At 58.8% G+C, this 27209-nt stretch overlaps 1 protein-coding gene across 1 annotated transcript in view; it reads left to right on the plus strand.

Annotated features, from left to right (window-relative positions):
- KCNN3 (potassium calcium-activated channel subfamily N member 3) overlaps positions 1-27209 on the plus strand; it is a 119460-nt gene that overhangs the window by 73806 nt on the left and 18445 nt on the right. The window contains 1 exon segment of the mRNA XM_047704808.1: positions 26221-26362. Coding sequence (XP_047560764.1) covers positions 26221-26362 — 142 coding nt within the window.

The following is a 27209-nucleotide window of genomic DNA, read 5'->3' on the forward strand; positions in this document are numbered from 1 at the left end:
ACCAGCCGGTCCTTCCACAGGCAGGGCCCCGCCTCGCTGTTCTGCTTTCTGGTTGACTGGAGCTGAGTCTTCCAACAACCATGATCGAATTTCCAAATCCCTTAGGGTGTTTGGACTCTCCCACGACTCACATCACGCCCTCTTGGCGTCTACGCTCACGCCGCTGTCCGGGCGAGCCATGCACTGAGCGCAAAGTGTCTGCGAGTGAGTGTCATGGTTTACTGAAACTGCCATAAGGTGGGGACCATTTTTTACCCCAAAACAGGCACGCTTCCAAGCGTGTAGTTTGCAAAGCTCTCCGTTACCTTTCACTTGGCGTTGACCCGCCCGCCAAGGCCTCTGAGCAGAGGCTGGGTTGCCACTCCCTGCAGCCCATCGGGCCTCTGCCCACAGTCCCAGCAGAGCCCGAGAGTCAACGAGCAAATCCCCGTCCTCGTGCCGGTCCCCCTTGTCCTGTGGAAAGGCCCTTCGACCAAACGGCTTCCGTCCTGGCGGAACCCGAGGACGTCACAGCCTCGGTGGGTGTCATTGTCCCGCAGGTCCTGGGTGGCATGCCTTCTGAGGGTCACCTCTGTTGCTGTCCATCGGCCAGAGGTAGAGGCGCCGTGACTGTTCCCTCCTTAGAACTGTGGAAACACAAGCAGAGGCCCCAGGTCGCAGGGTCAGGAAGTGCAGAGTCAGTTTGAACCTGGAGCCTGTTTGTCCCCCAACCCCCAATGGACACTGGAACTTACAGGGTCGCTGTGGCCTGGACTCTCCCGGGGGCTCCCCGGCCAGCGAGTCTCACGGTCGCTCAGGCTGGCGCTTGGACTGAGGCCTCTGCTGTCTGTGCCCTTGCCCTTAATTGCTGTCTTTGGAGCTGACTCCCTGGTAAATTCACACACGACCGCCGTGTGCCCCCCCCACCCCCTGCATGCCCACGCTGGACCACTGGCCTTCCTGCAGGGGCTGGTGATGGCCGGGCCCCTCCCCTGAACAACCCTGGCTGAAGGGAGCAGCCTCAGCCAGGTCAAGACCGGAGTCCGGGGCCACAGGCATCCAGGCCCGGTCCCTTGTGAGTGTGAAGGCCCAGGCCCTGGCCCCTCACCTCCTGCAGGACGGTCCCTGCAGGGCCTTCCCGGCTCCAGGGCCCCTGAAGGGTCGCCCCAGGCCTCCTCTGGCTGCCTGGTGCTCCACCGTTCCCTCTGCGCGCCCCCCCCGGGACCCCCGGGGGCTGAGCTGAGAGCAGCCCAGTAAAGCTCCTGGTGAGACTCTCGGGAGTGTGACCTCCAGACCTGTGAAAGGCGTGTCAGTAAGCATGGCTCCTGCGGCTCAGGGAAGCACTTCTGCTACCGTGACCAAGCAGTTTCCTTTGGAATCCAGTGGGGAGGGTCCCTGTCCTTTCCCAGTACGGGGGGGCGGGTAGAGACCTCGACACAGGAGCCACTTGAGCACAGGCTGGACAGAAACTGGATGCGGGGCTGCTCTGGGGGGATGGCAGGCCAGGCAGGGGGCGATGCGGGCAAGGGGGCCTGGGTGTGGCTCGGCGGACCCGAGGAAGGCTTTGGCACCCACGACGACACAGAGGGTGTGTGACCTGCACAGGCCCACCTAGCAGCACAACGGATTCTGGAACATTCCCGCCTGCTGATGCCCAGAGTTTGCTCCCGTGCGGGCACCCTTCGCCAGCCTGGACTCCTCTCTGGTTGTGCATGTGCTTCTGAAGTTGCTATGGAGACCCCTCTCCAGCGAGACGCATTTTAGAAGGCATTTCTCATATCTTAGGTTGGCTTTTATGTGACAGTTAGGGTTTTTCACGTTTCTGAGGAAGGAGAGGGAGTGAGCGGTCACGCGGTGCGTCTGCCCCGGGGAGGGCGGGGGCAGCGCAGGCATGTTTCCCGGAGCCCAGAGCAGCTTCCATCCTGCGCTGCAGGCCTGCCCGTTGGCCCTCCGCGTTCTCGGGGATTCTCCTGGCCGCACGCCCGCCTCCCACGGACCTCCTAGAGCCCATCCGAGGAAGCTCCTCATTAACCCTGGTCACGCGCGGCAGGTTGGCTGCGGAGAGCCCTGCCCCGGGCGGCGGGCTGGGGAAGTGGGCTTTCCTGCTGCCTCCCAGACGAAGGCGTGTCTCCCCGCAGGCGGCAGAAAGGCCTCACAGAACAGGGAGAAAGCATGCTGGCTTGTGACCCCAAGGCAGGTTTTGTAAAGCACCTCCAGCCTGTTTAATGGGATCCCTTCAGACTCCCGGCCCGCGGCTCCGAGCTCCGCACACAGCCAGCCCGCCAGGAGGCCTCTGAATTTTCGTCAATTTCTACATATCGGTATTTTCATGAGAAACTGGGTTCTGGAGGCCCTGCCCCCAGAACCGGAGGAAACGGCGTCTGGCGCCTTCTTCCTCTTGCCCACAGCCACCTTTCCTGTTCCAGGATCAGCAGAGGCCTCTTTCCTCTCCCCTTGTGGCCCGCGTCCCGGACAGCTACCTCGCTCTGGTCCGCGCCATCTGGAGCCAGGAATTGAGGAGAGCCCCCTCCTCTGCCTCTCCTCCCCCCACACCCTGACCACCTCTGGCAGGGGGGCGCAGTCTGCAGTGGGAGCCACGGTGTGGGGTGACCCGAGCTCCCAGGCCGAGCCCACGTGGTGGACGGAGCTGCAGGCAGGTCGCACGTTTGTCCTGGGCCCCTCTGGTCAGAGGCACGGGCACACCGAGCTCCACTGGGACGGTGGGAGGACGTGACCAGAGCTTCTAGTCACAGTTACTGTTATTACAAAACTTAAGATTTAAAACAAACCAAAAAACATGTATTTATTTATTTATTTGGGAGCGAGAACGCTGGGAGGGGGAAAGGCAGAGGGAGAGGGAGACACGCAGCTTCCCCACCGAGTCTGGGGCCCCAGGAGCAGCTCGATGAGAGGCTCCCTCTCGCGACCCTGGGGCCGTGACCCTGCGGCCGTGACCGAGACGAAATCAAGAGTCAGGAGCTCAAGCAGCTGAGCGGCCCCGCGGGCGTCCCTCGGAACTGGGGCCCTCGTGCGTTTCACAGCGAGCGGACAGCAGCACGCGAGCGGCTGGCACTGAGCGCACACGGGGCAGGACGGCCGCTCAGCGTCCTCGTGCTAACAGGCGTGCGTGGAGCCCAAAGCCTGCCGACCGCTGCTCTGGGGTCCCCCAACACCCGCTGGTGAGGACGGGGAAGGTACCCGCCATGCTGGGTGAAGCCTGCCTCCAGCTGAAGGAAGGAGTCGTCAGCAGCCCTGGTGGCAGGGGCAGCCGGGGGTGCGGGTACCAGGTCTGGGCAGGACCCCCTAACGGTGCGGCATGGTGAGTTCCCGGCAGAGCGTGGGGGGAATCTGTCCCGGGACCCCAGGAACCAGACCCATGGACTAAGAAAGAGGAGAGTGATGGCAGATGTGGGACAGTGCGTCATCCGGAGAGCGGGGCGTGGGGGGCAACGCCAGAGGCTCTCTGCCAGGGACGGACGAGGGAGCAGACATGAAAGCGAACCGTGTTGGTTCACAGAAGCACAGAGTTCCAGAAAACTAAAACTGTTTTAGCACAAAGAAGATTCACTTTGGAGGCACTGAGTGTTTTAGAATGTGGACTGCGGAGGATGCACTTAAAAGTTCTCTCCGAATGTAGAGCAGGACACAGAGAGGAGAGGTGGACGACGGGTCAGACCTGGAGGCTCCAGAATCAAGGCTAAACCCCGGAATGAGAGGTATTTGGAGGAAGAAACTGGGCTGTTCGGATAACAGCATAATCAAAGACAAGCACCCAGAAAACTTCTCTGGAACTGGCAGCCCGGGTGGGGGGTGGTGATTAAGATTAGGCGGATGGAAACAGCGGTTCTCAGTCACACAGGGATGCAAAGTCACACCTAAACATCTCCTAATAGACTCTTTTTCTGGAAAATTTACTGAACCTAAAGGTTAAGCAAATCCTAGGACACAACAGGCAGCAGGAAGCAGACCTTCCTCAGGAACCGAAGTTGCAGACATCGCTGTCACTCCTGTGGGAAAACAAGCACAAAACTCATCCTGAGAGTTTTGTGGGCTCAGAAGGTAAACGAGCTGCATGTTTTGGGGAAAGAATCACGTTAAGGTCTTCATGCAATGGCGTGCAAGTAGGATGGGTGCGCAGCCAGGGAGACCTGAGATCCGGGTCCGCCAGCCACAAGGGCAAAACCGAATTCTAACGTCAAACAAAATGTAGGCTCTGGAGAGAGCAGGTGTGTGATAAAAGATTCCATAACGATTAGAGAGTTGCAAAGCCCCAGATTAAAGAGTTGGGAGAAGGCTAAGAAAGCTTAATAAAAGTATGCTAAAATCATCATGTTAGGTGGAAGAGAATGTTAAAAGCCTTATCAATTTTTTAAACCTACAGGCAACCAGGTAGAAGTTTTGAAGTGCGACAGTAGAATAAGTAGCAGCACCAGCAAGCTTTATTTCATTTAACCTGCACCCCAGCTCCGTGAGGTAGGGGGCCACTGTGGTCTCCACTTCCCATGGGAGGGAACTGAGGCAGGGAGAGGTCAAAGCAGCACGCCGGGTCCCAGAGCTGGGGACTGACAGACCCGAGACCCCAGAACCCCTGCCTGAGAGCCCCACTTTTCCCTACCTTGGGAATGTGCACTGTCCACATTCCTGGGGGAGACACACAGCGGCAGAGACAGAAAGACAAAAGAAGTAGGAAAAATGTTAAAACACAGAAAACATGAAAGAAGATGAGAACAAACAAACTTGGAATTTATAACAGTCGACATAATTGAGTTTTCCTTCCCTGTTAGAAGGCAGTGTCTCTCAGGATGGGATTTAAAAGCAAAATTTGATTTCATGCTGTTTACAGAAGAGGTTCCTAAAGTGGAAAGACCTAGAAAAATAAATGAATAGCAGAGATTTATTAGGGAAATACAAATGGCAATTGACTAGAAGTCCTTGTTTTAAACCAACTTGAATTCAAAGCAAAAAGCATTAAATGGCCCAGAAGAACCATTTAATATGGATAAAAGTACCATACACAGTGAGCTGTGAACTTTTACGCAAAAATAAATAAGGAGCTCGAGACCTGAATTGTTAACTGTTTTAATAATTGATAAATATTGAACTTTGTAGCCCATAAACAAATAATATATCTTCTTTTTAAGCATTCATGAAACATTCACAAAAAATCAATCAACTTCTTGGCCACACATTTCAAAATATCAGAAAATATCTTCAGACATATTTCCTAACCACAAGGCCATAAAAATTCAATTAAAAGGAAACTTTAGGGGACCTTTTAAAGCAAGCTCCTCAGCTACACTTGTCCAAAAAAGAATTATTCAAAACCACCATTAAAGACAATTTTAAAAATTATAATGACTCTGTGTATCCAAACTGATAGTGTGACCTAAGTAGCACATATAGGAAAATATCCTGAAAGTTCTTTATTTAAAAAAAGTCAGCATGAAAAATAAATAGAATAAATTGAAATTCGCTAGGAGAACAAAATTATAAGACAGGAGTTAATAAAGTGAAAAACAGAATCCATACATCCAAGTGATAGCAGCTTCCAATAAATTTATTTTTTTAAAAAGATTTTATCTATTTACCCGACACATAGAGAGAGAGAGATCACAAGCAGGCAGAGAGGCAGGAAGAGAGAGGAAGAGAGAGGAGGAAGCAGGCTCCCCGCCGAGCAGAGAGCCCGACGTGGGGCTCGATCCCAGGACCCTGAGACCATGACCTGAGCCGAAGGCAGAGGCCTAACCCACTGAGCCACCCAGGCGCCCCAGCTTCCAATAAATTTAATCAAGAAAAAGCTATGGGATGCCTGGGTGGCTCAGTCGGTTAAGCGTCTGCCTTCGGCTCAGGTCATGATCCCAGGGTCCTGGGATAGAGTCCTACATCGGGATCTGCACAGTGGGGAGCCTGCTTCTCCCTCTGCCTGCTGCTCCCCTTGCTTGTGCTCTCTCTCTGACAAGGAAATAAAAAATCTTAAAAAAAAAAAAAAAAGCTAGAGGGTGCCTGGGTGGCTCAGTGGGTTAATTGCTGCCTTCCGCTCAGGTCGTGATCTCGGGGTCCTGGGATCCAGTCCCACGTCGGGCTCTCTGCTCAGCGGGGAGCCTGCTTCCCTCTCTCTCTGCCTGCCTCTACGTCTACTTGTAATCTCTCTCTGTCAAATAAATAAATAAATAAATCTTAAAAAAAAAAAGCTAGAAAACACAAAATTAGGAATTTTAAGGGGGGAGTAAGTACTGATTCTGAGGATGTTTTAGTAAATGACAGCAGCTTCACTGTATTGAGAGGGAAGACCACTGAGAGGCACTTTGCTGGATGGTAAAATGTATTATAAAACCAAAGTAATTAAGTCCCTGGGGCATTACGGGAAAAATCAGTAATAAGAGATGCATGAATCCTAATGCAAAAGCCCCCAATTAGCCCTACTGCGTAAGCACCCAGCGATGAGCAGGAAATCCAGTGGAGATTTCGCGGCAGCGTGCCTGGGGAGACAGGGTTAGAGATTTGGGTGAAAAATCAGATCCGAGCCGCCTGCCACCGGCTACCGACGGAAGTCCAGGTGGGTTAGAGGCAGACGTGACCGCGGCAGCCCCAGCGAGTCCCGGAAAGCCGCGACCGTTTCCTCCGTCCTGCGACGGGAGGGAGCGCGGAGGCCCGGGGGCCGCGCAGGAGGCGACGGTCGCTCGCGCCCGGGACCACTGTCCACCCCGTCCTCCAGGAGACACACGGGTTCCAAGGAAGCGAACGTTACCGCAGGGAAAATGCGCGCAGCAAACGCGGTGGGAGCGACCGTCCCCGCTGGCGAGGCCGTCGGTTAAATAGAGACCAAAGGTCGCACGGGACACGGGAGCCCTGGAAGCAGCACGGACGGCCTCGCTGGTCCCCGCGCCGCGGCGAGGACCACGTGCGGCCTCCGCTCCGGGCGGGACCCGGACGCACACGGGGCGCTCGCGGGAGAAAGCGGCGGCTGCTGCCCCGCGGTCGCCCCTCCCGCAGGGGCAGGAGGAGGGGCCGCCCCAGGTCGACCGGCGGACCCGGGCCTTCGCGAGTTTGCACCGTCAGCCGGCGGCGCTCCGGGACGCTCTCCCGCTGCGACCATCAAGGGACGTGGAGGCCCCTCTGCCCGCGCCCCGCCCGGGGCTGCAGAACCAGACGCCGAACGAAGGGTCACACGCGCCCACGGGAGCGCGAGCGTCGGAAGTCGGAGGCGGGACAGGCGTGGACGGTGTTCGGAGGAGCAGGACTGACGCGAACCCGGCGGCGCCCAGTTCAAACCCGCTCGGACGCGTCGGCAAAGCTCGGAAACGCGCGTCCTGCGCGTCTGCGGGACGTTACGCGCGGTTCCCCCCGACGTTCCGCTGTGTTTCCTGAAAACGCTCGACTTTCGGGCCCGTGTTTAGTCTTTTTTTTTTTTTTTAAGATTTATTTATTTATTTATTTGACAGACAGAGATCACAGTAGGCAGAGAGGCAGGCAGAGAGAGAGAGAGGAGGAAGCAGGGTCCCGCTGAGCAGAGAGCCCGACGCGGGGCTCAATCCCAGGACCCTGAGATCATGACCCGAGCGGAAGGCAGCGGCTTAACCCACTGAGCCACCCGGGCGCCCCCCGTGTTTAGTCTTTAATGGAAAGAGACGGCAGGTGCTTTTCCTCCCGCCGCAAAACCGCTGTCGGTCCCGCGCAGGACCCGCCTTTTCGGTCCGCAGACCCCGGAAAGCGAGGTCGCGGCTCTCGGTTTCCTTGTAACGTTTCTCGGTCGATGACGCATCCCCCCCCACCCCCGTCCTGCCTGTCGGTCGGCGGCCCTGGAGGCCCCGGAGGCCTCCGTGAACCGGCGAGTCCTCTCCCCCGGGGGTGCGCGCTTGCCACCCCCCGACGGCGGGACGCGGGGCGTTCCTGGGAGGACTAGAGCCCGTGTCTGCGCAGGTGGAGTCTGCAGGTGCGCTGTGACCCGACGCACGGCTGCGGGGTCTTCAGCACCGGCCGGGGCCGGCCGGACACTCGCCAGTGTGGACCGGTGGTTCCGCAGCGACGAGCTGCTGGGAGCGCGGACAGGTGGGGGCCCGAGGGTGGGGTCCGCAGGGCCGGGGCGGGTGGGGGGGTGCGGTTTCCGTGCGCTGCGGGATGCAGGGTGCGCGGTGAGGTGGCGCCCGCCCCTGGATGGTCAGCAGGGACTTGGGGCCGGGCCTCTGCTCCGGGGCTGCCTCCCTTTCCCGGCCCCAGCAGCCCACCTTCAGGTGTCAGGTGCTTGTGGGACGCTGCCCCATCTTTACTCCTCTACAGCCCACTTTCTGTCTTGCCTCTTCCCCGTGCGCAGTGATTTTGTGCTCTCTGACACTTAAGCATGAAAAGGCTTTGTGGCGGGTGTATCTGTGCTTTTATATTAAATAACAGTATGTTACTTACACGGTGGCCGATGGCACCTCTCAGGAGAGTGAAGACCTGGGGAGATGACGACAGTCTGTAAAGTCAGCGTCCCGAAGCGCAGAGTTTGGAACGCGGGTGCAAAGTTGCCCATTTTTCCAGCCAAGCCAATCCCCAAATCATTCCAGCCTGGGTCGCACTACACCCTGGGTTTCCCTGACCTCTCTGCTGGGAAGGCTCAGGGGTTGTTTGGGACGGGAGTTTGCCTTCCGAAAACCAGTGTAAAAGCCAGCCTCCTCTCTCCAGCCGGGAAGGACATGCAAGCCCCCACACGCTGCGTCTCTGAGAGAGGAGGCCCTAGGGAGCTGGCCTGAATGACCATCATCCCGATTCTGCCCTGAGTAGCACACAGCTGGTCTGTGGGGTTGGAGGGAAGCCGCAGGACTCTTACAGGGAGGCCTAAGGGCCTCCGGCTTCACTCTTACCCCCAGGGCCCGTGGAGGAGGACACAGGACCACAAGGCCTCTGAGTGAGCGAAGGTCAGGAAAGGGAGAGGTTCCTGGAGGCCACGTCAGCCACAGCTATGTGTGGGCTGGCATTAGTTAAGACAGGAAAACTGCGTTCTGTCAGCTTTTCCACTTTGGGTTGTTCTGTCTGTCCCCGGTGACCCCACTGTGCCCTGCATCTCTAGGGCAGGTGCCCACCAGCAAGGGACGGGGCCTCAGCCACAGGCCTCCGAGCGCTCGGTGGCCCAGGATGGGTCAGTGTGCTCTCCCCACCACCCCCGCACCGCCACCCACCCTGCCGTGGAGCCCTGTGGTCCGCCCCCCCCCCCACTCCCACCACTGCCTCGGGGTACATTTTCACGGGATTTCCTCCTTCCATTTAATACAGACCCCCCCCCCATCCCCTGAGATTTGGCCACAGGCCCTCAGAGGCTGAGCTGGGAAGGAATCGGACAAGAACACATTCTACTCCAAATGGCACCTCCCTGCACACACTCCCCTCTGCGGGCTCCCTCCTCATCCCTGCACTGCCTGAGCCACATCCAGCGAGAACCCACAAACCCTAACACCTGGTCGCGCTGCTCTCCCAAGAGGCCCCTGGGAGCTGCCCTCCAGCAAGTCCCCACTGGCTGCCCCATGAAAGGAGGGGCACGAAGCCTAGGGAGCAAAACTCCTTTTGGAAATTTTAAATCTGCTTCAGCTGAGCCCACAGACAGCAGTGTGAATGCATAGAGGCTGAGTCAGAGATGGACGTGGCCTGAACTTGGGGCGAAGGACAGTCTGGGTCCTGGTCGTACATGTACTTAACGTGACCAGAGTCAGCTTCGACTGGACACGCCCTGGGACGGGGAGCTCACCACCTCCAAAGACAGCTCTGACCTACAAGTACCTTCCAAATGTTGGTTAAAATTAAACTCCTAGTGGTTTGTGACTTGGGTCCCAGCTGTTTTTTGCATCAACACAAAAGAAAGTCAAGCAACACAGGTTGGTGGTTAAACCATCCCCATCTGGGCAGATGTGGTCTTGGGCCTTGCTGGGGTGGGCTCTTAGTGGCGGGCAACCCTGTGGGTAAGCTAGCCTTAGGACATCTGGGAAAAGGGAGAACTTGCAGAAAGCCCCTCGCAGAGAGTACAGTGCTTAGCACAGTATGAACTCCGAGGGAAGCAGGTTGATGTCCCCTCTTCCCCTGGGGGCCCTAAATACCGAGAACCTGTCTAATCTTCTTGAAATAAATGGTGTCTGCTCCTTGGACAGGTCCTCCCAGGGCTCTGTTCCCATCAGACTGCTCTTTCCTCTTCATCCTCCTTCCGGGTCATCTGTGTCCCCACCAAGTGGGGACCCCAGACTGAATCCAGTGACCCATGTGTTAGGCAACCTCCCATCTTTTTTTAAAAAGATTTTGTTTATTTGAGAGAGAGAATGAGCCAGTCAAGGGGAAGCAAAAGAGGGAGAAACAGCCTCCACTGAGCAGGGAGCCTGAGGCGGGGCTCGAACCCAGGACCCCGAGATCATGACCTGAGCTGAAGGCGGACGCTCGACCAACTGAGCCACCCAGGCATGCCATTATTCTCCCTTTAACGCAGCGTGAGAGCGGCCCATGGGAAGGGCCCAGGCCCCCAGAGCAGGCTCTCCGGGCTGGAAACTGTGGAGGGAGACCCAGGGTGGCTCATCCCTGTTCAGGGCTTGCTCTTTTGACAGCCCCGCTGCCTGGCACGGCCCACCACAGGACAGGAGCCACGGGTGAGGTCAATGCCAGAAGGCTCTCGATGTCCAGATGCTCGTGTCCTGCTCCCAGCTTTAGCAAGGGCTGGGGGTCTAGCCTGGGGGTCCACCTCTCTGCCTCGGCTCTCCCTTGGATAAATGCAATAGTTTATCTGGCCAACGGCCTGAGCACTGGGTGCTGAGCTCTCCTCCCAGGCTCTTGGGACCATCCTTCCAGTTCGTCCTCCACCCGCTCTGTGTCCCTGAACTGGGCTTGCTAAGTCTCTGCCACCCCCAGCGAGCCCACCCCCTGGCTCACACATTTGCGGCGCCTCCCAAGCCCCTCCCCTGAGCGGTGATGCTCTACTGTGAACAATTTGCTAAATAGTAATGACATTAATCACAATGAGTCCAGCTGCTCACCAGGCGCTGTGTTAGGGGTTAAGTACACTCAGAAAATAAGACAGGGCTCCTTCCTCGTGGAGAGTCTATCGGGAAAACTGATAGGAACCAATAAGCGATTGCAGGTTTCTCCTGCATACTGCAAAGGAGTTAAACACAAGGTCGCAATGACCTTTTTTGGTAAGCAGTGGGGTTGGAGAGTGAGCCTACTCGGCTGGGACCTCCCTGGAAAGTCATTCTAGGGAGGGTGTGTGTCCACTGGGACCTGAGGAGCCATTTATGGACCATGGGGGTGAGCTTTCCAAGAGGAGGGAATGGCATGTGCAAAGGCCCTGGGGTGGTGAAGAGTGCAGAGTGTAGAGTCACCTGAAGGACAGGAAAAGGACCAGCGTGTGGCTGTGGCAAGGCCTGGGCCACAGAGAGGGCGGGAGGCCCATGATGGTAGGGGTGGGGGACCGGGTGTGTTAAGGGGTCGTAGCCAAGGGCTCTGGGAGCTTCTGAAAATGCTTAGCTAGAAGGTCTGGCTCATTCTAAGAGTGGCACCTCTAGGCAGAAAACCCGCTGGGGAAGAGGCCCCGGGGAGAAGAGCTCCACGCAGTCATGGCGGGGAGAGGAGGCAGGCGAGCACTCCAGGACCTCCTGATGGTGTCACGGTGAATCACAGTATTTTCTTTCTTTCTTTTTTTTTTTTTTAAAGATTTTATTTATTTATTTGACAGAGAGAGATCACAAGTAGACGGAGAGGCAGGCAGAGAGAGAGAGAGAGAGGGAAGCAGGCTCCCTGCTGAGCAGAGAGCCCGATGCGGGACTCGATCCAAGGACCCTGAGATCACGACCTGAGCCCAAGGCAGCGGCTTAACCCACTGAGCCACCCAGGCGCCCCCGAATCACAGTATTTTCTCATGCTGTCTCAGACTTCAAGTCTCCATTCAGAATCGTCAGGCTGCCTCTAATTTCTCTCTGCTAGTCTGTGTTTGTCTTCTTTTTCTCAAGAGCTTTCTCAGTTAGTGCTAGCTTTTGGCAGCAAGGGGCAGGAAATCCAAAATAACAGAAGTCTCTTCGTTATGCAGAAGGGGACTGGACAGGGTCAGTCAGAGCCGGGAGCCGTGCCCCAGAGCGTGAGGGACCCAGGCTCCTTCGCTCTTGCTGCCCTGCCAGCCTTGGGTCATGGTTCTTCCTCAGAGCTCAAGAAGGCTGCAGGAGCTCCAGCCATCCCATCTACTGCCTATGCTGCAGGAGGGAGGAAGGGACAAAATCAGAGTGCTTTTCTTTAAAGACATTTCCTGGAAGTAACACAGGTCATTTTCATTTGCCTTCACTGGTCAGTTGCCCGGATGGAAAATAGTCTGTGTTATGAATCACCGTTGCTCGTTCCTGGGTTCTTTTACTGCTGAAGACGGGGAGGAGGGCCTTTGGGCCATTAGTATCTCTTACACTTGAAACCGTCCACCAGCCCTGCCCCCATGCCGCCCTCCCTACAGCTCTATTCAGGAGCCGAGCCCTGCGGTTCTTATTCTGTGATACCCTTGTGTAGCGTCTTCTCCGGCCCCGTCCCTGAGGCAGAGCTCTGCCGTCGCAGGCGGGACTGTCAGAGTAAGTGCTCTAGCTTCAGACCGTACTCCCCCGGGTAGGTCCTGTTACCCCTAGAAACTTCTATCGCTCCCCTCGGAGAGGAGTCCACACCCCCCACGTCCGCAGCAGGGCCCTGGGCAGTCTGGCCCTTGTCCGCCCTTGACAACACCGGCGTGGTTCCGTTTCATAACGTTAGTGCGCTCGCAGCAGCACCTCGCGATGCTAAACTCACAGCTCCTTATGTGCAGGACAGAGGGCGGCGGCCCCCGAGCCAGAAAGCCCAGACTCGCAGCCGGGCTTGACCGTGAACCGCGCTGTGGGGCCATGGGTGAGTCACTTCCCCTCTGTTAACTAAGACAAGTGCCTGGGCCTGGAGCTGGATCCTGACAAGCAAGGGGTCCTTTCTGTCCCTGGGTCTCGTGCTTCCGACCTGTGGGTTGGAACTGCAGCGGCCCCTGCCCCAGAGGGTTATGAAGCGTGAAAGCTGGGGAGGCCAAAAACTCCAGGTCCCAGCGGCCCTGGGAGGGGAGCAAGTCCCCATTTCAGGGGGTTAGGGCCTGGCAGCTCAACCAGGCTCCATGACCTGTCCTGTCCCCCGACTTGCGGGGTGGTGGAGACCTGGGACCTTGGGGTCCTGAGGGCCTGCTGCACGGCTCTCGGGTGTTAGTAAAATTAGGGGCTTGTCTGCTGTGACCATGTTGGGGCCAAGGGAGAAAGAGCAAAATGTGAAAGAAAATGTAGGTTCTTTCTCAGTTTGGGCTGTGAAGTCGCCTTGGAGTTTGCGTGAGGGCGCGCGCTCTGGGACCTGGACGAGGTGCGGCTGGTGCTCCCGGAACGCTGGTTTCTCGTGGGAAGCCGCGTCCTGTTGGCAGGCCCGGGGAGCGTGGCCTGTCGCCTCGAGTGCACACGTCAGCTTAGCGGGTGGGGGGAGCTGGAGACTGGCTGACATTTTTTGAGAACGTGTGTGTCAGAATTAATAAAGCAAACACTTACATCGTCACACTTCCGGAGTTCAGTAAACGTGAGTGGAGTTAACCGGGTGGAGATTTATAATTATTTTGTCAAGCTTAACACACAAAACCACCCCCACTTAGTTACCAGCATCCTTAGTTTGTTTTGTTCCTGTTTATAATTTAAACCGTGGCTTTTATTTATGGATAAATGTGTCTTGAGGCTTTTCATTAATTTAGAAATTAGACGGTACTGTCCCGAGGTTGCCAGACTGTTCCTGTGGCCGCACTGGGCCAGCTTCGGGGCTACGGGGCGGGGCGGACGGAGCCCTCGTTCACAGGTGCTGGCTCCTCGCAGCCGGCACCCTGTTCGAGGCCGGCTGGAAGCTTCTGTAGTGCTTTCTCTGGCCCGGAAGGAAGGACGGGCCCAGGGCCCTGCCAGACCTTGCTCTTCATTGTGTCCTTGTGTGTGTGACACCATTGTGTCTCGTGTGAGGTTCTCACTCTGTGGCTCTCCCCAGGCAGGAGGTGGGTGTGTAAGAGAGTGCCCCGCAGGAGGAGAGGAAGGACAGCTGTCCCGCTGTCACAGCTGGGGCCGGCTCCTGGGTCCTCCTGGCCTCCCTCGGGTCCCTTGGTGGCTGGGCAGCCACAGCCTGGCCCTCCCTGACCCACTTGGGACTCCAAGGCTCCAGAGCCCAAGGCCACTCCAGCTAACAAGTGAACAAACCTGTGTTTGGGGGAGCGGGTGACAAGGAGGACAGTGCCGACCCTCGTTTGGGGACAGTTGTGTCTCCCAGAGAGTCTGTGGGGTGTCGGGCCATCGCCCAGGGAGCGTGGATTAGAATCGCTGGCCAGGTAGACACAGAAGCTGGTGGGGGGATGGGGGTTTGGCCGCAGGAACCACCCCCATCAGCAGCCCCGGGATCTGATCCCAAAATAACCAGATAGAGGAGGCCTTCCCTCTCCTCCTCGTCTCTGCTGGTCCCAGTGAGGCAGCTTCTCCTGCTGCTGCCGGCTCCGCGGGCGCCGCCTCCGCGCCCGTCCAGAGCAGGGTCAGAGGTGCGTTGGAGTTTCCCGCAGGCTTGTTGCCGGGCAACGCGGGAGGAGCGGCTTTCGTGATCCTGCAGGAAAGGAGCAGGGCCGGCGGCGCTGCGGGGAGGAAGGAGCCAGGGCCCGGGGCCTCGCTGGGCTGGGGGGGGCGGGGAGCGGCCGGGCTGGCCTGAGGCTCAGCCTCTCCCGCCCTCCTGCAGGAAGCTGGTGCTTCAGGGGTGGAAGGTGTCTGTGAGGCTGCAGCCCCGGGGCAGGGTGGGGGGCGCAGGATCAAGGCCACCCGACTGCGTGCTCTCCCTCACAGGACGCCAAAGGCCACCTGGCCCTGAAAACACCTGGCATCTGGTGTGCGCTCGGTGCCCGGCCGCAAGCTCCCCAGAGCCTGGCAGGACGGGGGTGCGGGGGGCAGGGTGTGATCAAAGACCCCCAAACCGTAGAGCCGGAAGGGGCTGTGCAGCTCGCTCAGCAGCGTTCTCCCGTGTGACGGACGAGGACACCCGGGCCCAGAGGAGAAAAGTGAGCTGCACAGAGCCCGCAGCAAGTTGGAGAGAATCTGGGCCCCAGCCGGGGGTCTTTCTCCTGCGGCTGACCACGGGCACACGTGGCAGGTGCCCCGGGCGGAAGGAGGTAGTGGGTGGCGAGGGTCCCCAGGCTTCCTCGCCCCTTCCAGCCCCCAGCTCTTCACCTGAAAGGAGGGAGGTTTGCCATGGGAGAGGACCCTGGGCCTCCGTGACTCACAGGGACAGAGACGACCCAACAGGCAAAACACCTCCTGCCCAGGTCCTCCCCGTGAGTCCCTGTCGCTCCCTTCCTGAGAGAGTCCTGCAGCTCTGGGCTAACGGGCCCCAGGAGAAGTCCATTCTGTGACACCAGTCACCGAGACTGCCGGGAGTCCGCGTCTTCCCAAACATGGCCCGTTAGCAGCGGGGCCGGGGGCTGCAGCTCTCTGTCCTGTGTGCGCTCTGGACCAAGGCGGCGCCCTCATAGCCTGCAGCCCCGGGGCCGAGGCCCCCTCAGTTCACAAAAGAGCAGACGGACGACCAGAGGGTCATCCCCTCTGTTGCTGTGGGAGGGGAGGTGGGGCCCACCCGGGGTCGGGTGCGTGCCAGCTTTCTCCACTCCTCCAAGTCCACATGATTTCTGATGTGTTCCAGGACTTTCCATCTAATCGTGTCAGCCGAGGTCTGGGTGGTTTGGCTGAGCACAGATGGGCTTGGACCGGCCCCTGAGATCCAGCCTCCCCGAGACTGTCACTCTTGTAGCCAGAGGCCACCTCCAGAAGTCCAAGCACATGTGCCACCCGCATGCCCTAGCTAGTGGAAAGAGGTTAGAGACCGCCACACTGCACGCATCAGCAGCCGGCGGTCTGGAGAGTCCTGCAGCCCTGCCCCCTCCTCCTCTGGGTACCGGCTCTTCTCCATGGCAGGGGGGGCCGTCCAGGCAGAACTCCCACGCTTTGCCCTGGAAGCCTCTGGGCATCAGCAACAAGGCAACGTCTTCCCAGGGCACTTCTTCATCCTCTTCCTCTTTGTTCTTGGTGCCCGGGTGGGCCCCACCTCCCCTCCCACAGTAACACTGCCCAGGCAAGACAGCAGCTCTGCGCACTCCTCAACAGTTGCTCACCTGGGGAGCTGCCTGCCTTTAATTCTCTTTGGAAAGCATAACTGAGAGGAGAAACACACCCTTCTTTCTTTTGAGGCTCCAACCAGGACCACTGCCTACACAGCATTGCCCTCCAGGGGGCAGCACTCACACTGAAGTCTCCATGAATGGCACTCCCTGGAGTTGCCCAGTGTGCAACCTGTCCTGCTGAACAGGGCAGCCCTGGCTCTGTCTTGCTCCCTCATGAGGCTGGCTCATTGTGATACAGATCCAGGATCAGGTACCCACAAAAGGCTGAGTCTCTCCGGTCTCTCCGGTCAAACTCTCTGGGCCTTCACTGCCTCCAAGGCCTGACCTGATACAGTTGAGGATGGGGCTACGGAAGCAGCCCGCGCCCAGCTCACACTTTGGCTCTGCCATGTAGGTGTTTTATTCTGTGCAAGTTCCCTCATATGACTGACCCTGAGTTTCCAATTCAAGAAAACAGGAAATGACGTTAGGAATCTCATTATTGTGAAGATTAACCGAGATAATGCACATAAAGGTTGGCCCACTGTTGCCCCTGGCCAGCAGCTGACAAACAGTCATGATTATTGTTGTCTTGTAAAGTAGAGCTACATCTCCAGGCCCCCTCACCGCACAGAGGGGGTCCCAGAAATAAATTGAGATGAGAAACAGACCGTCTCTACGGTCTTGGAGGAAACGCTTTATAAGAGTCCCGGCCACTGGGATTCCTGTCTCTGTACGTGAAAACCTAAGAGCTTCCAAGTCAGTGACTGATGGTGGTTGGTTGTCAGGAAGAGCCTTAGCCAGGAGCAAAACAGCTCACGTGTGGCAGACCGGGTGGGCAGTGCCGAATGAAAACCAGGGGCAGCGGGGGACCGGAGAGAAAGCAGAGGCCGGGAGAGGGGAGGGAGTGAGACGGGGTTTCCCCATGGGCTGGCGCCGGGCCAAGCAGAAGGGTGAGCCCCGGAGAAGGCAAAGGCGCAGCATCAGACCCAGTGGTGGGAGGGGACACGGAGGGAAAGAGAGAAAGGGTGAGGGAGAAGACAGCGTAGCAGAGGCTCCAGAAGGAACAGTGGATCTGGGGCGGGGGTGGGGAGGTTGGGGTGGGGGCACGGGGGACCCGCCATGCAGGCCCAAGGTGCTCACGGCTCACGGGCTCCGCTCATGGGACCCCGGGCCCGTGGCTTGGAGAGCACCTCTTCATCCGCCTGCTTCTCCTCCACCTGGGGGTCCCCTCCCCGCCTCTCCCTGCTCTTCCTGACTGGCCGGCATGCCCTGTTCTCAGAGAGGCCCCGCCAGGTGCTGCGGGCCGCTCCTGGGCACTCCTATCTCAAGTGAACTTGGCCTTTTTTGCTTTCGTGTTGCCTGGCGTCAGCCTCCCTCCCGGGAAAGTATGGTCCATGAGGTAGCGGCCAAGCCCCGCGCATCGCCCAGCTGCTCACAGCTGTCGACTTGCAGGGGCGCGTTCAGCAGCCCCAGACACATGCCGCCCAAGCCGGGCCCACGACTGACTCTCAGCAGACCCGGGAGGGGCTCATGTCACGGACGAAAGGACGGAGGTGTGGAGGGGCCCGCGGCGTTGGCGAGGGACAGATCACAGCCGGCGGGGCTGGGTCGCGCCCCGTGTCCTCTCCTGCGCGCCACCTCCAAATGCCGCGGGAGAAACGCTTCCCGTGCTACAGCGGTTCTCCAAACATGTTTTTCTCCGTTTTCATGCATTTTTATGAAACATTTCCAAATCAGGAAACATGGAAATATTTTTTAATAAGAAGAAAGAAAACATCGCACAGAGACACTGACTCAGACGGGTTTGCCAGGTGAGCCATCCCGTGCTCCATCTAGGAGCTGCTCAGAGAGGTCGCCGCCGTCCGCCGGAGAAGCCAGGGAACTTCTCAGCAGAACAAAGGGAGGCAGAGCCCAGGAAGAGGGCAGCGCCCACGGACAGGAGCTGAACTTGGCGTCCCTGCTCAGGCGTCCCCTCGCAGCCTGTTGAGAGAGGCACCCAGAGGTGGGACGCCAGCCCCCTGGCCTGCGTCTTCCACATTTGGCAAAAGCCTGTGGAGAAAGCCGCCAGGGGACAGGTGCGTGTCCACACATCTGCGAGGAAAGTCCACACCAAGCTACGTCGACAGAAGGGCAAGGGGCCACGTCCGCTGGGTGGGGAGTCGCAGCTGGCTGGTTGGCGACATAGTGCTTTTTGGTTGGGGGGTTCTCCCCTTTCAAAACTAACTGGAGACCCTGCACCCACGCCAGCAGCTCTTGGGGCTGCAAGTAAGAGATTAGACTCGCCTTGGAAAGATCCGGGGCTACTGCCTTGATTACCAGGCAGAAGGGAGCATCACTCCTTTCCTAAATTCAAAGCCTACTCTTCAGAAGTAGGCCACTGGCTCTCACGACAAAGCTGAGAGGTCACAGCGTTCACCCCGGCCTGGCATCCCAGCTGGTGGCCGAGCCAGCAGCCAGGGTCCCTGAGGCCGTTCATCTCACACTTCAAGATGTGTGTAGGGGAAATTGTTTTTAAGAAAAATGTGAATTCACCTGCAGCCCAGCACACGGCCTGCCAGCCACTCACCACCCGGCTGACCCCCGCGTCGGGGCTCTCCCACCCCACTAGTGGCTCCCAGAACCCCCTCGGGACTCCAGACTGGGCAGCGATTCCCCCGAAGCTGGGGTCACACCCCCAGCCTTCTGAGGGTGTGCGCGGCTAGCTGAGGGCACTGGCGGCCTAGACAAAGGCAGGGGCAGGGCCGGGAGTGAAACCCAGGACTCACGAGAACGCCTCGTGGGAGCCAGAGCTTGTCTGGCTGCAAGGAGGGCCTGGTCCCTCCCATAGGGCCTGAGCAGGTGCCCATCACCTCGCCCCACCCGCCCCTGCCCACTGCCGCTCACGCTCTTCCCCAGGAAGCTGCTGTGACCAGTCACTCTCCTGAGCTTGTCGTGGCTTCAGGATAAAGTTGGGGCAAGAGGCCTGGTCCTGCAACCTGGTCCTGCTGTCTTGTGATGACGACAAGGGATCCTTTATTCATTCATTCACTCAACCAGCACTGACTGAGCGCTGGAAACACAGCAGCAAACCAAGTACCGAGCGAGGCTTATGTCCTAATGGGGGCCGGACAGTCAGTAAACACAGAACTAGCCCAGAGCCTATTGGGGGGGTGCGCGGCTGAGTCCCGGGGGGGCGGGGCGGGGGGAGCCCAGGGGAGAGGGGCCTTGGCGGGAGGGATTGGGGGAGGGTCTCTGGGTAAGAGGGGTGCAGGTGGGATGGCGGGCGAGTTCCAGGGGAGGGGTCTGTTTGGAGGGGCATGAGTGGGAGGGGTCCCAGGGGGAGGAGCCCGAGTGGGAGGGGCCAAGAGGCGGTGGTGCTCACAGAGAGGCAGAGTCACACTGGGTGTGTGTCCATCTGAGGTTGGCAAAGCCCTTCCACCCTGATTGCTCCCCACAGCCTCGTGACCTGGTCAGGGGAGATAGGACACTCTGCGTCCCTAAAGAGAAACACTCCGAGATGGTGAAGTGCTTTGTTCCAGGTCGCAAACCCGTTAGGACTGGGAGGGCAGGCTTTGGCTCCAGATAGCACGCTGGCTCTACTGCGGCAAGGCCGGGCTTGCAAGAGGCCGGGGTGCCGGGCGCTGCTCCACTCAGCCAGCCCCAGGAGTGCCTTTGGGCCTGTTGCGCAGTTCCCCTTTTACCGACAGCAAAACTGAGGACAAGGTCATGCAGATACCAAGGAGCAAACCCAGATTTGAACCTACGCAGTCTGGTCCTCCAGAATGTCCCTGCATTCCGACCATGACACCTAACAGCCTGAGGTGTCCCACACCGTGCAGGCAGAGCGTGGACAGGGCCAACGCTTGGCGGTCCGGGGCTAGGGGCAAAGAGCTCACTGTGGCTGGGAGGGGCAGGCGAGATTTGAGCTGGGTCTTGAAGCATCCCTTAGAAGGGTCAGTGAGGAAAGTGGCCGGCGTGATGGGAGCAAGAAAAGGGGTTTGCCCAAGGTGAGCATGTGGCAGAGAGGGCCGAACAGGAGGCCAGGAAAAAGATCCAAGAAGGACGGTCAGACAGGAGGAAACCAGGACAGCTGGCTCCCGACAGTGCCAAAGGAGTGGGGTTCTGAGAAGGGAGGCAGCCGCAGTATCAAAGCCCACCAGGAGGTCTAGTCAAGGATCCAAGGGGTCCCTATCACTGGGATTTTTGTTGGAGAACTTAAGTACAGGGTCCACAGCTCGGGGGGCGGCTCTGACTGTGTGAAGCTGGACCATAACTGGAAGGTGAGGACAAGGCAGTGCACTTGGCTCGATCCCTAATAGTCTCCAGCAAACAAACCAGACCCAGGATGAATGGCAATGAAATCACTAAGATCCATGTGGAAAGTCAGGTCACAGCTACTGGCAAGGAGCTGAGTTCTCTTTAATGGTGAGAACGGACTCCAAGTCCAAGGAACCCGGCAGCCAACAGAACTTTACCTAGAGATTCGCTGAAATGTGTTTCGCTGAAGTTCTGAAGCAAGCATCGCCTTCCCGTGGGGACAGGAAAAGCGACAAGCGGCCACAGTCATTCTACAGATACTTAACTGAGCACCTGTTCCGCTTTAGGCTCTGGGAAGGTATGTAGAAAAGGCTACAGAGGGGAGTATAAAGGAACCACAGGGGTTGACATGCAGGCTGATGGAACAGAAGAGAGAGCCCAGAAATTGTGTTACTCCCGTGTAAAATCCACAGGGCGGGGGTGGGGGTGGGGGGACGCTGCTCATTGTATGGGCCAAGGATGACTGGTTACCCACTCGAGGGAAAGGAAGGCACATCCCTACTTCAACCGTACACAAAATCACTTCCTGGTGAATTAAAGACTTAAGTGTGAAAGGCAACATTTAGAAACATTTGAAAGTCTCGTATCTGCAGGCAGGCAAGTGTTTCTTTAGAAATAATACGTCTCTGGTTACGAGTGACCTGGATGATGAATTCAGCCGCAGAAGAACTTAGAACGTCTATTCATCAAATATACTACAAAGAAAATAAAAAGACACAAACTGGAAAAAGAATTTTCAACACAAAAACTGACACAGTTCTTATCTAGAGTGGAAAAAGGACTCTTAGAACCAATAAGAAAAAGAGACAAAAACAAAGCAAAGGAAAAATGGACAGAAGTCAGGAACGGTACCTCAGAGAAGAGAAGCAAGACCATCGACATACGAAGGGTCCTCAAGCTTTCGTCAGAGAAACGCCGTAAAACGGGAGCGTTTACCCGCGGGTTTGGCCAAACGTGTCCGATGACGGAGGCGGTGAGTGTTGGTGACGACATGAGCGACAGGACCTGCAGTCCCCTGCTGGCGGCAGCCGGGCTGCGGGCCCCTCCCCAGGCTCCGGAGAGGGACTCTGCCTCGGGGCTCACTCGCGGGCTGGGGCCGGGCTGGGGCCACTCGCCACCCGGGCCTCTCCAGGGGTCAGTCGGGCGGGGCGCGTGGCTTCTCCCGAGCTGGAGATCACCCGAGATGGGGACTGCCATGTTCTTACGGCGGGACTTCAGAGATGACAGCCCATCACCTCCGCCGTGTGTTAAAGACAAGCCGCCAGGTCCGGCCCTCACTCAGGAGGGCAGGTTTACAGACCCATGTGCAGGAGGAGGAAGAGGACCTCTGGGGACCCGGCTCCTGGAGTGTGGCTTCATGTTTATGGCACTCGGGGACAGGCCAAGCACCACCAGACGCCATTCGGGCGTGCCCACCTGTGTGGGAAGGCCGCGGGGAGCGTGAGCTCGGGGACACGGAGCCCGGGCGGAGGAGAGAGCGCCGCGGGCCCTTCCGTGGGTGGCCGGCGCAGGAGCTTGGGCGGCCACTCGTCTTCGTGTCTATGCTTCATAACTGAGTTTTGCATGACGTGCATTTTTGTTTTTTTTTCTCCTCGGCTTGGTTTTACGTCGGCTGTCACAGAAGTTCCTCGAGGTCGCACTGCAGAGTCCATGGCTCCGTGCCCGTTCCTCCCCCTTGCCCTTCTCCAGAGGGAGCTCTCCGCTGCCTCCTGCTCAGTGGGGCCCCTGGTGACCTCCCTGTGTCTAAGTGACACGCGTGTGCTGCTGGTTTTCAAAACTTCTGTTTTGGTGCCATCGGTCACTTCCCACGTGGGAGGTGAGGATGTGGCCCCCTGCCCGCCCCTGCCCCCAGGCCTCCTGCCACTGTCACCAGCCTCCCCTAACCCCGGTTGGCCGTCACCTCCCAGCACCGTGTGCTCGACTCTGTTCATCGCTGTGCCTGAGGGAGAGAACGGGGACCCTGTCCTGCGGATCTTGTTTGCTCTGGACAAAGCCCCGCGTCAGCTCATGTGCTCAACGCTTCCGTGCATTTGTCCCTAATTCAGCTCCACGTTCTGGCCGTGGTCCAGCCTGTTCTCAGGACTTTCAGGCATATTCAATTTTCTATCAATTTTGTCTTCTTGGAGAAATGTCCCCCAGGTCCCCTGACTTGCTCTAGCCTGGCACTTGGCCGACATCCAAGGACCACTGGGACCCATCCCTCTGGTTCCCATCTCCTTGGGCTCCTGTACCCCTGGGCCACTGCCCCCCTAGGCCCCATCCCCCTGGGCCCTCCCCCTCCCTCAGTCCCTCACCTGCCCTCCCTCCCTCCTCCTTTTTCTCTCCTCCCTCCCTCGCTGGCTCAGGAAGCCCCATAGCACCTCTCCTTCCCCCTGGTGTTCTGAAATTTCACAGTAATGTGCCTCAGTGTGAGTCTTTTCATCCACTGCACTGGGGACAGGGGGCCCTTGATCTAGAAACTTATGTCCTTTAGTTCTGGAAATTTTTGTTAATGATTTCTTTAATGATTACTTCTCTCCTCCTCCTCCTTTTTTCCAGTTCTCTTTCTGAAACCATTATCATTTGAATTGGTAGATGGGTTCAGTGGTATGCTCATGTTTTCTTCTCTGCCTTTTGGGAGACCCCCTCCATTGACCCCCAGTCCTTCCAGAAAGACCCCCTTGTCCGGCATCACCTCGCATCTCCTGGGGCCAGTGTTGTCTCTCTCACAGTGTTGGTTCTGGACAGGGTCACGCCATGCGCTGCTCCCTGCCAACGGTCTGCCCGGGATCTGGAGCCCGTTTCTTTGTTTAACTGACTCGGTCTGTGTCTTTCCCATTAGAGACTCTCCGCAGGTCTCTGGGACCCCAAGTCTTCCAAGTGTCGCATGATCGCCTGTACCTATCATTTGTTTTGTAATATTAAAAAATGAAAAATGAGAAATTAACAACTATAATAACTATCCTCAAAAAGAAAGACACCTTTTCCTCCCTGGTCCTTAAAGAAAAAGATGGTTCTCTGAAAAATTCTCTGTTGAAGAAAATGGCATGACGTGAACGTGTGATTTGTGGCACGTGGAAACCACTGTAAAATTGTGAGTAGTTTTGGAAACAGCTTCTCCTCTCCAGTCCCACAGCCGTCCATCCCCAGCCTACGCCACAGCCCGTCGCCTCCTGCGCAGTGAGCCCCACGCCTCTGTCCCCATGACGCGGGACACTGGGTGTCTTCGTGCCCACCCCCCAGAGGGGACAGCCCTCGGGTCTGAGAAGTGAGCAGTGAGTGGCACCCCGAGAACGGCTCTTATCCCCACGCTCACGATGGCCGCCGGCGAGGTTGTGCGTGTGAGCGAGAGGGAAGCTCCTGGAAAGGGATCCTGAGCCATGAAACAGTAAACGGGGCGCCAGGGTGACGACAAGGCGCCTGCCCGTTGCTGACACCCCCGAGCTCTCCTTTCGTCTTCTCGGAGGCCGCTCACGTGGGGCCGCTGAGCCCCAGGGACCCTAGGTTAAGCCTCGGGTTTGCAAGGAGAGGGATGCTGTGCGGACCGCGCAGCAGGACCAGGAATGCGGGCAGAGACAGGCCATGGATTCGTCCTGGAGCCGTGGTCGGCGGCCGCCTGGGTACCCTGCGGCTCCCCGTCACTTCTCGGGCACCTGCAGATGTTCCAGCAGGTCCGTGTGGGGCCCGCCCGCCATCACCGCTGCTGTAGCCAGCTGGGACGAGCCTTCCCCGATACCCAGTGTCCCGTGTCCCTTCTGTGTCACGAATCAGCAGTGGCTCCTTCCTCCCCATATCAGGCAGCTCTGCAAGCGTGGACGCCTCTTCGCTCCCTGGTCGGCACCCGCCTCCTCTGTCTCTCAGTAGATGCTTCCCGGACGGAGGCACCTGCCCTCGACAGCGATGGGACGGCCCGCGTGCTGGGGTGGGCTCTGGCGGGCGGTGAGGCGCTGTGCAGGTGAGGCCCGGGGGGTCCAGTCCTAGCAGCAGATAAGTTTGGTCACTTATCCACAGGCTGGAGCCCCTTGAAGGGGAACTGGGGCTTGAAGCCGGGTGAGCAGAGCCGAAGGCCACAGGCTCACGTCCTCTCTGTCCTGTGCCCCAACCTTGCCGTCCGCAGACCTGACGGGAGACGTCTTCAGGACGAGCCGGTGACCCACATTTGGGTCCGTGTTGCGGGCTTGCCGCGTGGGGCAGTCTGTACGTGTGCCCCCACAGTCCGCCTGCCCCTGAGTCTGGCCGCTTCACAGACCCCAAAGCCCACCCCTCCCCCATAGGATTCCACACCGCAGCTCGGTGCAGGCCCCAGAGCGGGGGTCTGCCCCCGCGCCCTCCCCGCCCCAGAGCAGCGCACAGGAATGGAAGGGACAGGGGTCGAGGGGAGGGGAGGGGTGGCGCCTGGCACGGGCGCAGGGCACCCTCTGTCTTGGGGATCCAGGCGGCAGCACCAGTCGGTACCACTCCTGCGGGGCGCGATGGGCACACGCAGGTGGGGCGGCAGCCGGAGGGCAGGTGGGCATCCTGGAGACCAGGGCGTGCATGCCCCGCGGATGGCTTCGGAAGGCTAATGCGCACATCTCTGCTTGCTGGTCCAGGCGTCGGGCTGGGGCTGGACAGCCCATCACCGGTGCTCGCCCTGGAATCGGTGCGGGCTGGTGGGTGACGAAGGCTGTCACCTGCACCTCCCGCATGGCGTCTTCCACCTGCTTCCCACCTGGCTGCCTCCCCTCTGTGGTGTGGGGTCAGGCGGATCCTGTTAGCAAACATTCAGAGAAGGGACCCACCTTCATCTGCCCTTCCGCCCCAGGGGGCCAACCCCGCCCACCTGCCGCACGCAAGCCCAGCCCCGGGCTTTTACCAGGGCCGTTCCCTCTGCCTGAGACCCCACCTCCCAGCTGCCTGGCAACCAGCCTCCATCTAGGCTGCCCAGCCTGCCCGTGCTCGCATCGAGGACACTGCCCTTTCCTCCTGGAGAGGTGCCTTGCCCACCCGCTTCTGCGCATGTCTGCCTCCTCGCCAGCCCTCCCCGCGCTGCGAGCCCCAGGGGCAGGGGCTGTATCTGGATGGCAGCAGGGTCTCTGTATGGCAGCATTGGCACGGAGCCTAGCACTCAGCGGGCTAGGTGTCTGGGGGTGAGAGGAGGCAGGGAAAGGACACCCTGGGCAGTGAACGGGGGCAGTACCGTTCCGGTGGGCGCCTCCCCAGGCGGGCAGCCCAGAGCCCCATCCAGCTCGGCAGGGAGATGCCAGCGCCCCCACAAACGGCCCAAGAGCCCCCACGGCGACAGCCTCCCTCTCCGCCCTGGGCAGGTGCCCCTTCTCTGGGATCCCTCAGCATTCTTACAGGAAACTGCTAGATGTGTTGGTGACTTATTTTTTACATTCTCCGTTCTGGGGACTGTGATTTGTGATCAGTCACATCTACGCACACTCAGGCGGTCGCTAGGAAAAGAACTTTATTCCCGCATGATTTCATCCAGAGCTGTTTGAGCAGTGCTGAGAGGCTCGGGTCTGTGCAGCCCGGCAGGGAGCGGGAGCCGGGTGGGGGAGGTACTCACCATGATGCCGGTGAGCAGACGGACGCCTTTCCCTGAGAGGGCGTCCGCGGCATGGAGCTCCTCTGGGGCAAGCTGGTGGTGGGCGGGGGGCCCGGGCTGCATCAGGCACTGGGTGGGCAGAGTCGTGGCACCTTCAGTCCCTGGCACCTGCCGTCTCCACCTTGGCAAAGACCTGTTTCCTTCCCAGTCCGGGTGTGCCCACAGCCGTTACCCCAGGGCCTGCGGTTCCGACCACTGAGCCCTGTCTCTCCCTCGGCAGGTACCATGACCAGCAGGATGTGACCAGTAACTTCCTGGGCGCCATGTGGCTCATCTCCATCACATTCCTGTCCATCGGCTATGGGGACATGGTGCCCCACACATACTGTGGGAAAGGCGTCTGTCTGCTCACCGGCATCATGGTGAGTACCTCCCCCACCCGGCTCCTGCTCCCTGCCGGGCTGCCCAGACCAGAGTCTTTCCAGCAGCTCACGGGGTCGCCGGCAGGTTCCGCACGCTCGCACCGCGCAGTGGGGAGAGCAGGTGCTTCTCCCGCGTGTGCCTTCCTTTCCTAAAACAGGAATCCTCCCCGGGTCTGGAGAGTTAATGGCCTCTTCAGGGCCCCCCAAAACGGGCTGGGCAACACTGGCCTGTCTGACCCTGCACCCCCACATCCCCTCCCCCGCCTGTGTAAGCTCCTCACAGTTAGCCTCAGGGCTTGCACTGGCCTGTCCCCTCCTGCCCTGGGGCCCCACAGACTTAGGTCTGAGAAAGCTAAGCTGCACGTCCCTGCAGGGGTGATGAGCAGGGCCCTGGGCCTGGAGCTGCTGGTAGAGCAGGGATGAAGGCCTGCCCTGTGCTCCCGACGGGCTGCCTGGCGGTGAGGGGGGCACCAACGCCGTCTCCATCGAGGAGCCACGGGCTGCCGCGCCCACCGCCTCTCCTGCGCCGGCCCGATGACACAAGGCTGGGCCTTGCTGTCCGTACGACAGCCACCCCCCTGGGGACCCCGAGGCCCAGAGGGGAACGTCCTCAGTGAAGCCAGGGGTGGCTGGGGTAGGGTGTGGGGGCTCACAGGCCCTCCGCTCAGCTCTAGGTACTCCGTGGGTGTCACAGTCCCCCCAGGGGAGTCCCTCCACCACCCGTACACTTGGGTGAAAGTCTTTGCTGTTGGTGCCCCTCAGGTTTTCCCTCGGGGAGGGAACCGTTCCTTTCCGCAGCAAAAAGGGCACTAAATTCTACCTTGGGGGGCTCGTCCCCCACCCTACC

This window comes from Lutra lutra, chromosome 15 (genome assembly GCF_902655055.1).
Source record: "Lutra lutra chromosome 15, mLutLut1.2, whole genome shotgun sequence".
Taxonomy (NCBI): domain Eukaryota; kingdom Metazoa; phylum Chordata; class Mammalia; order Carnivora; family Mustelidae; genus Lutra; species Lutra lutra.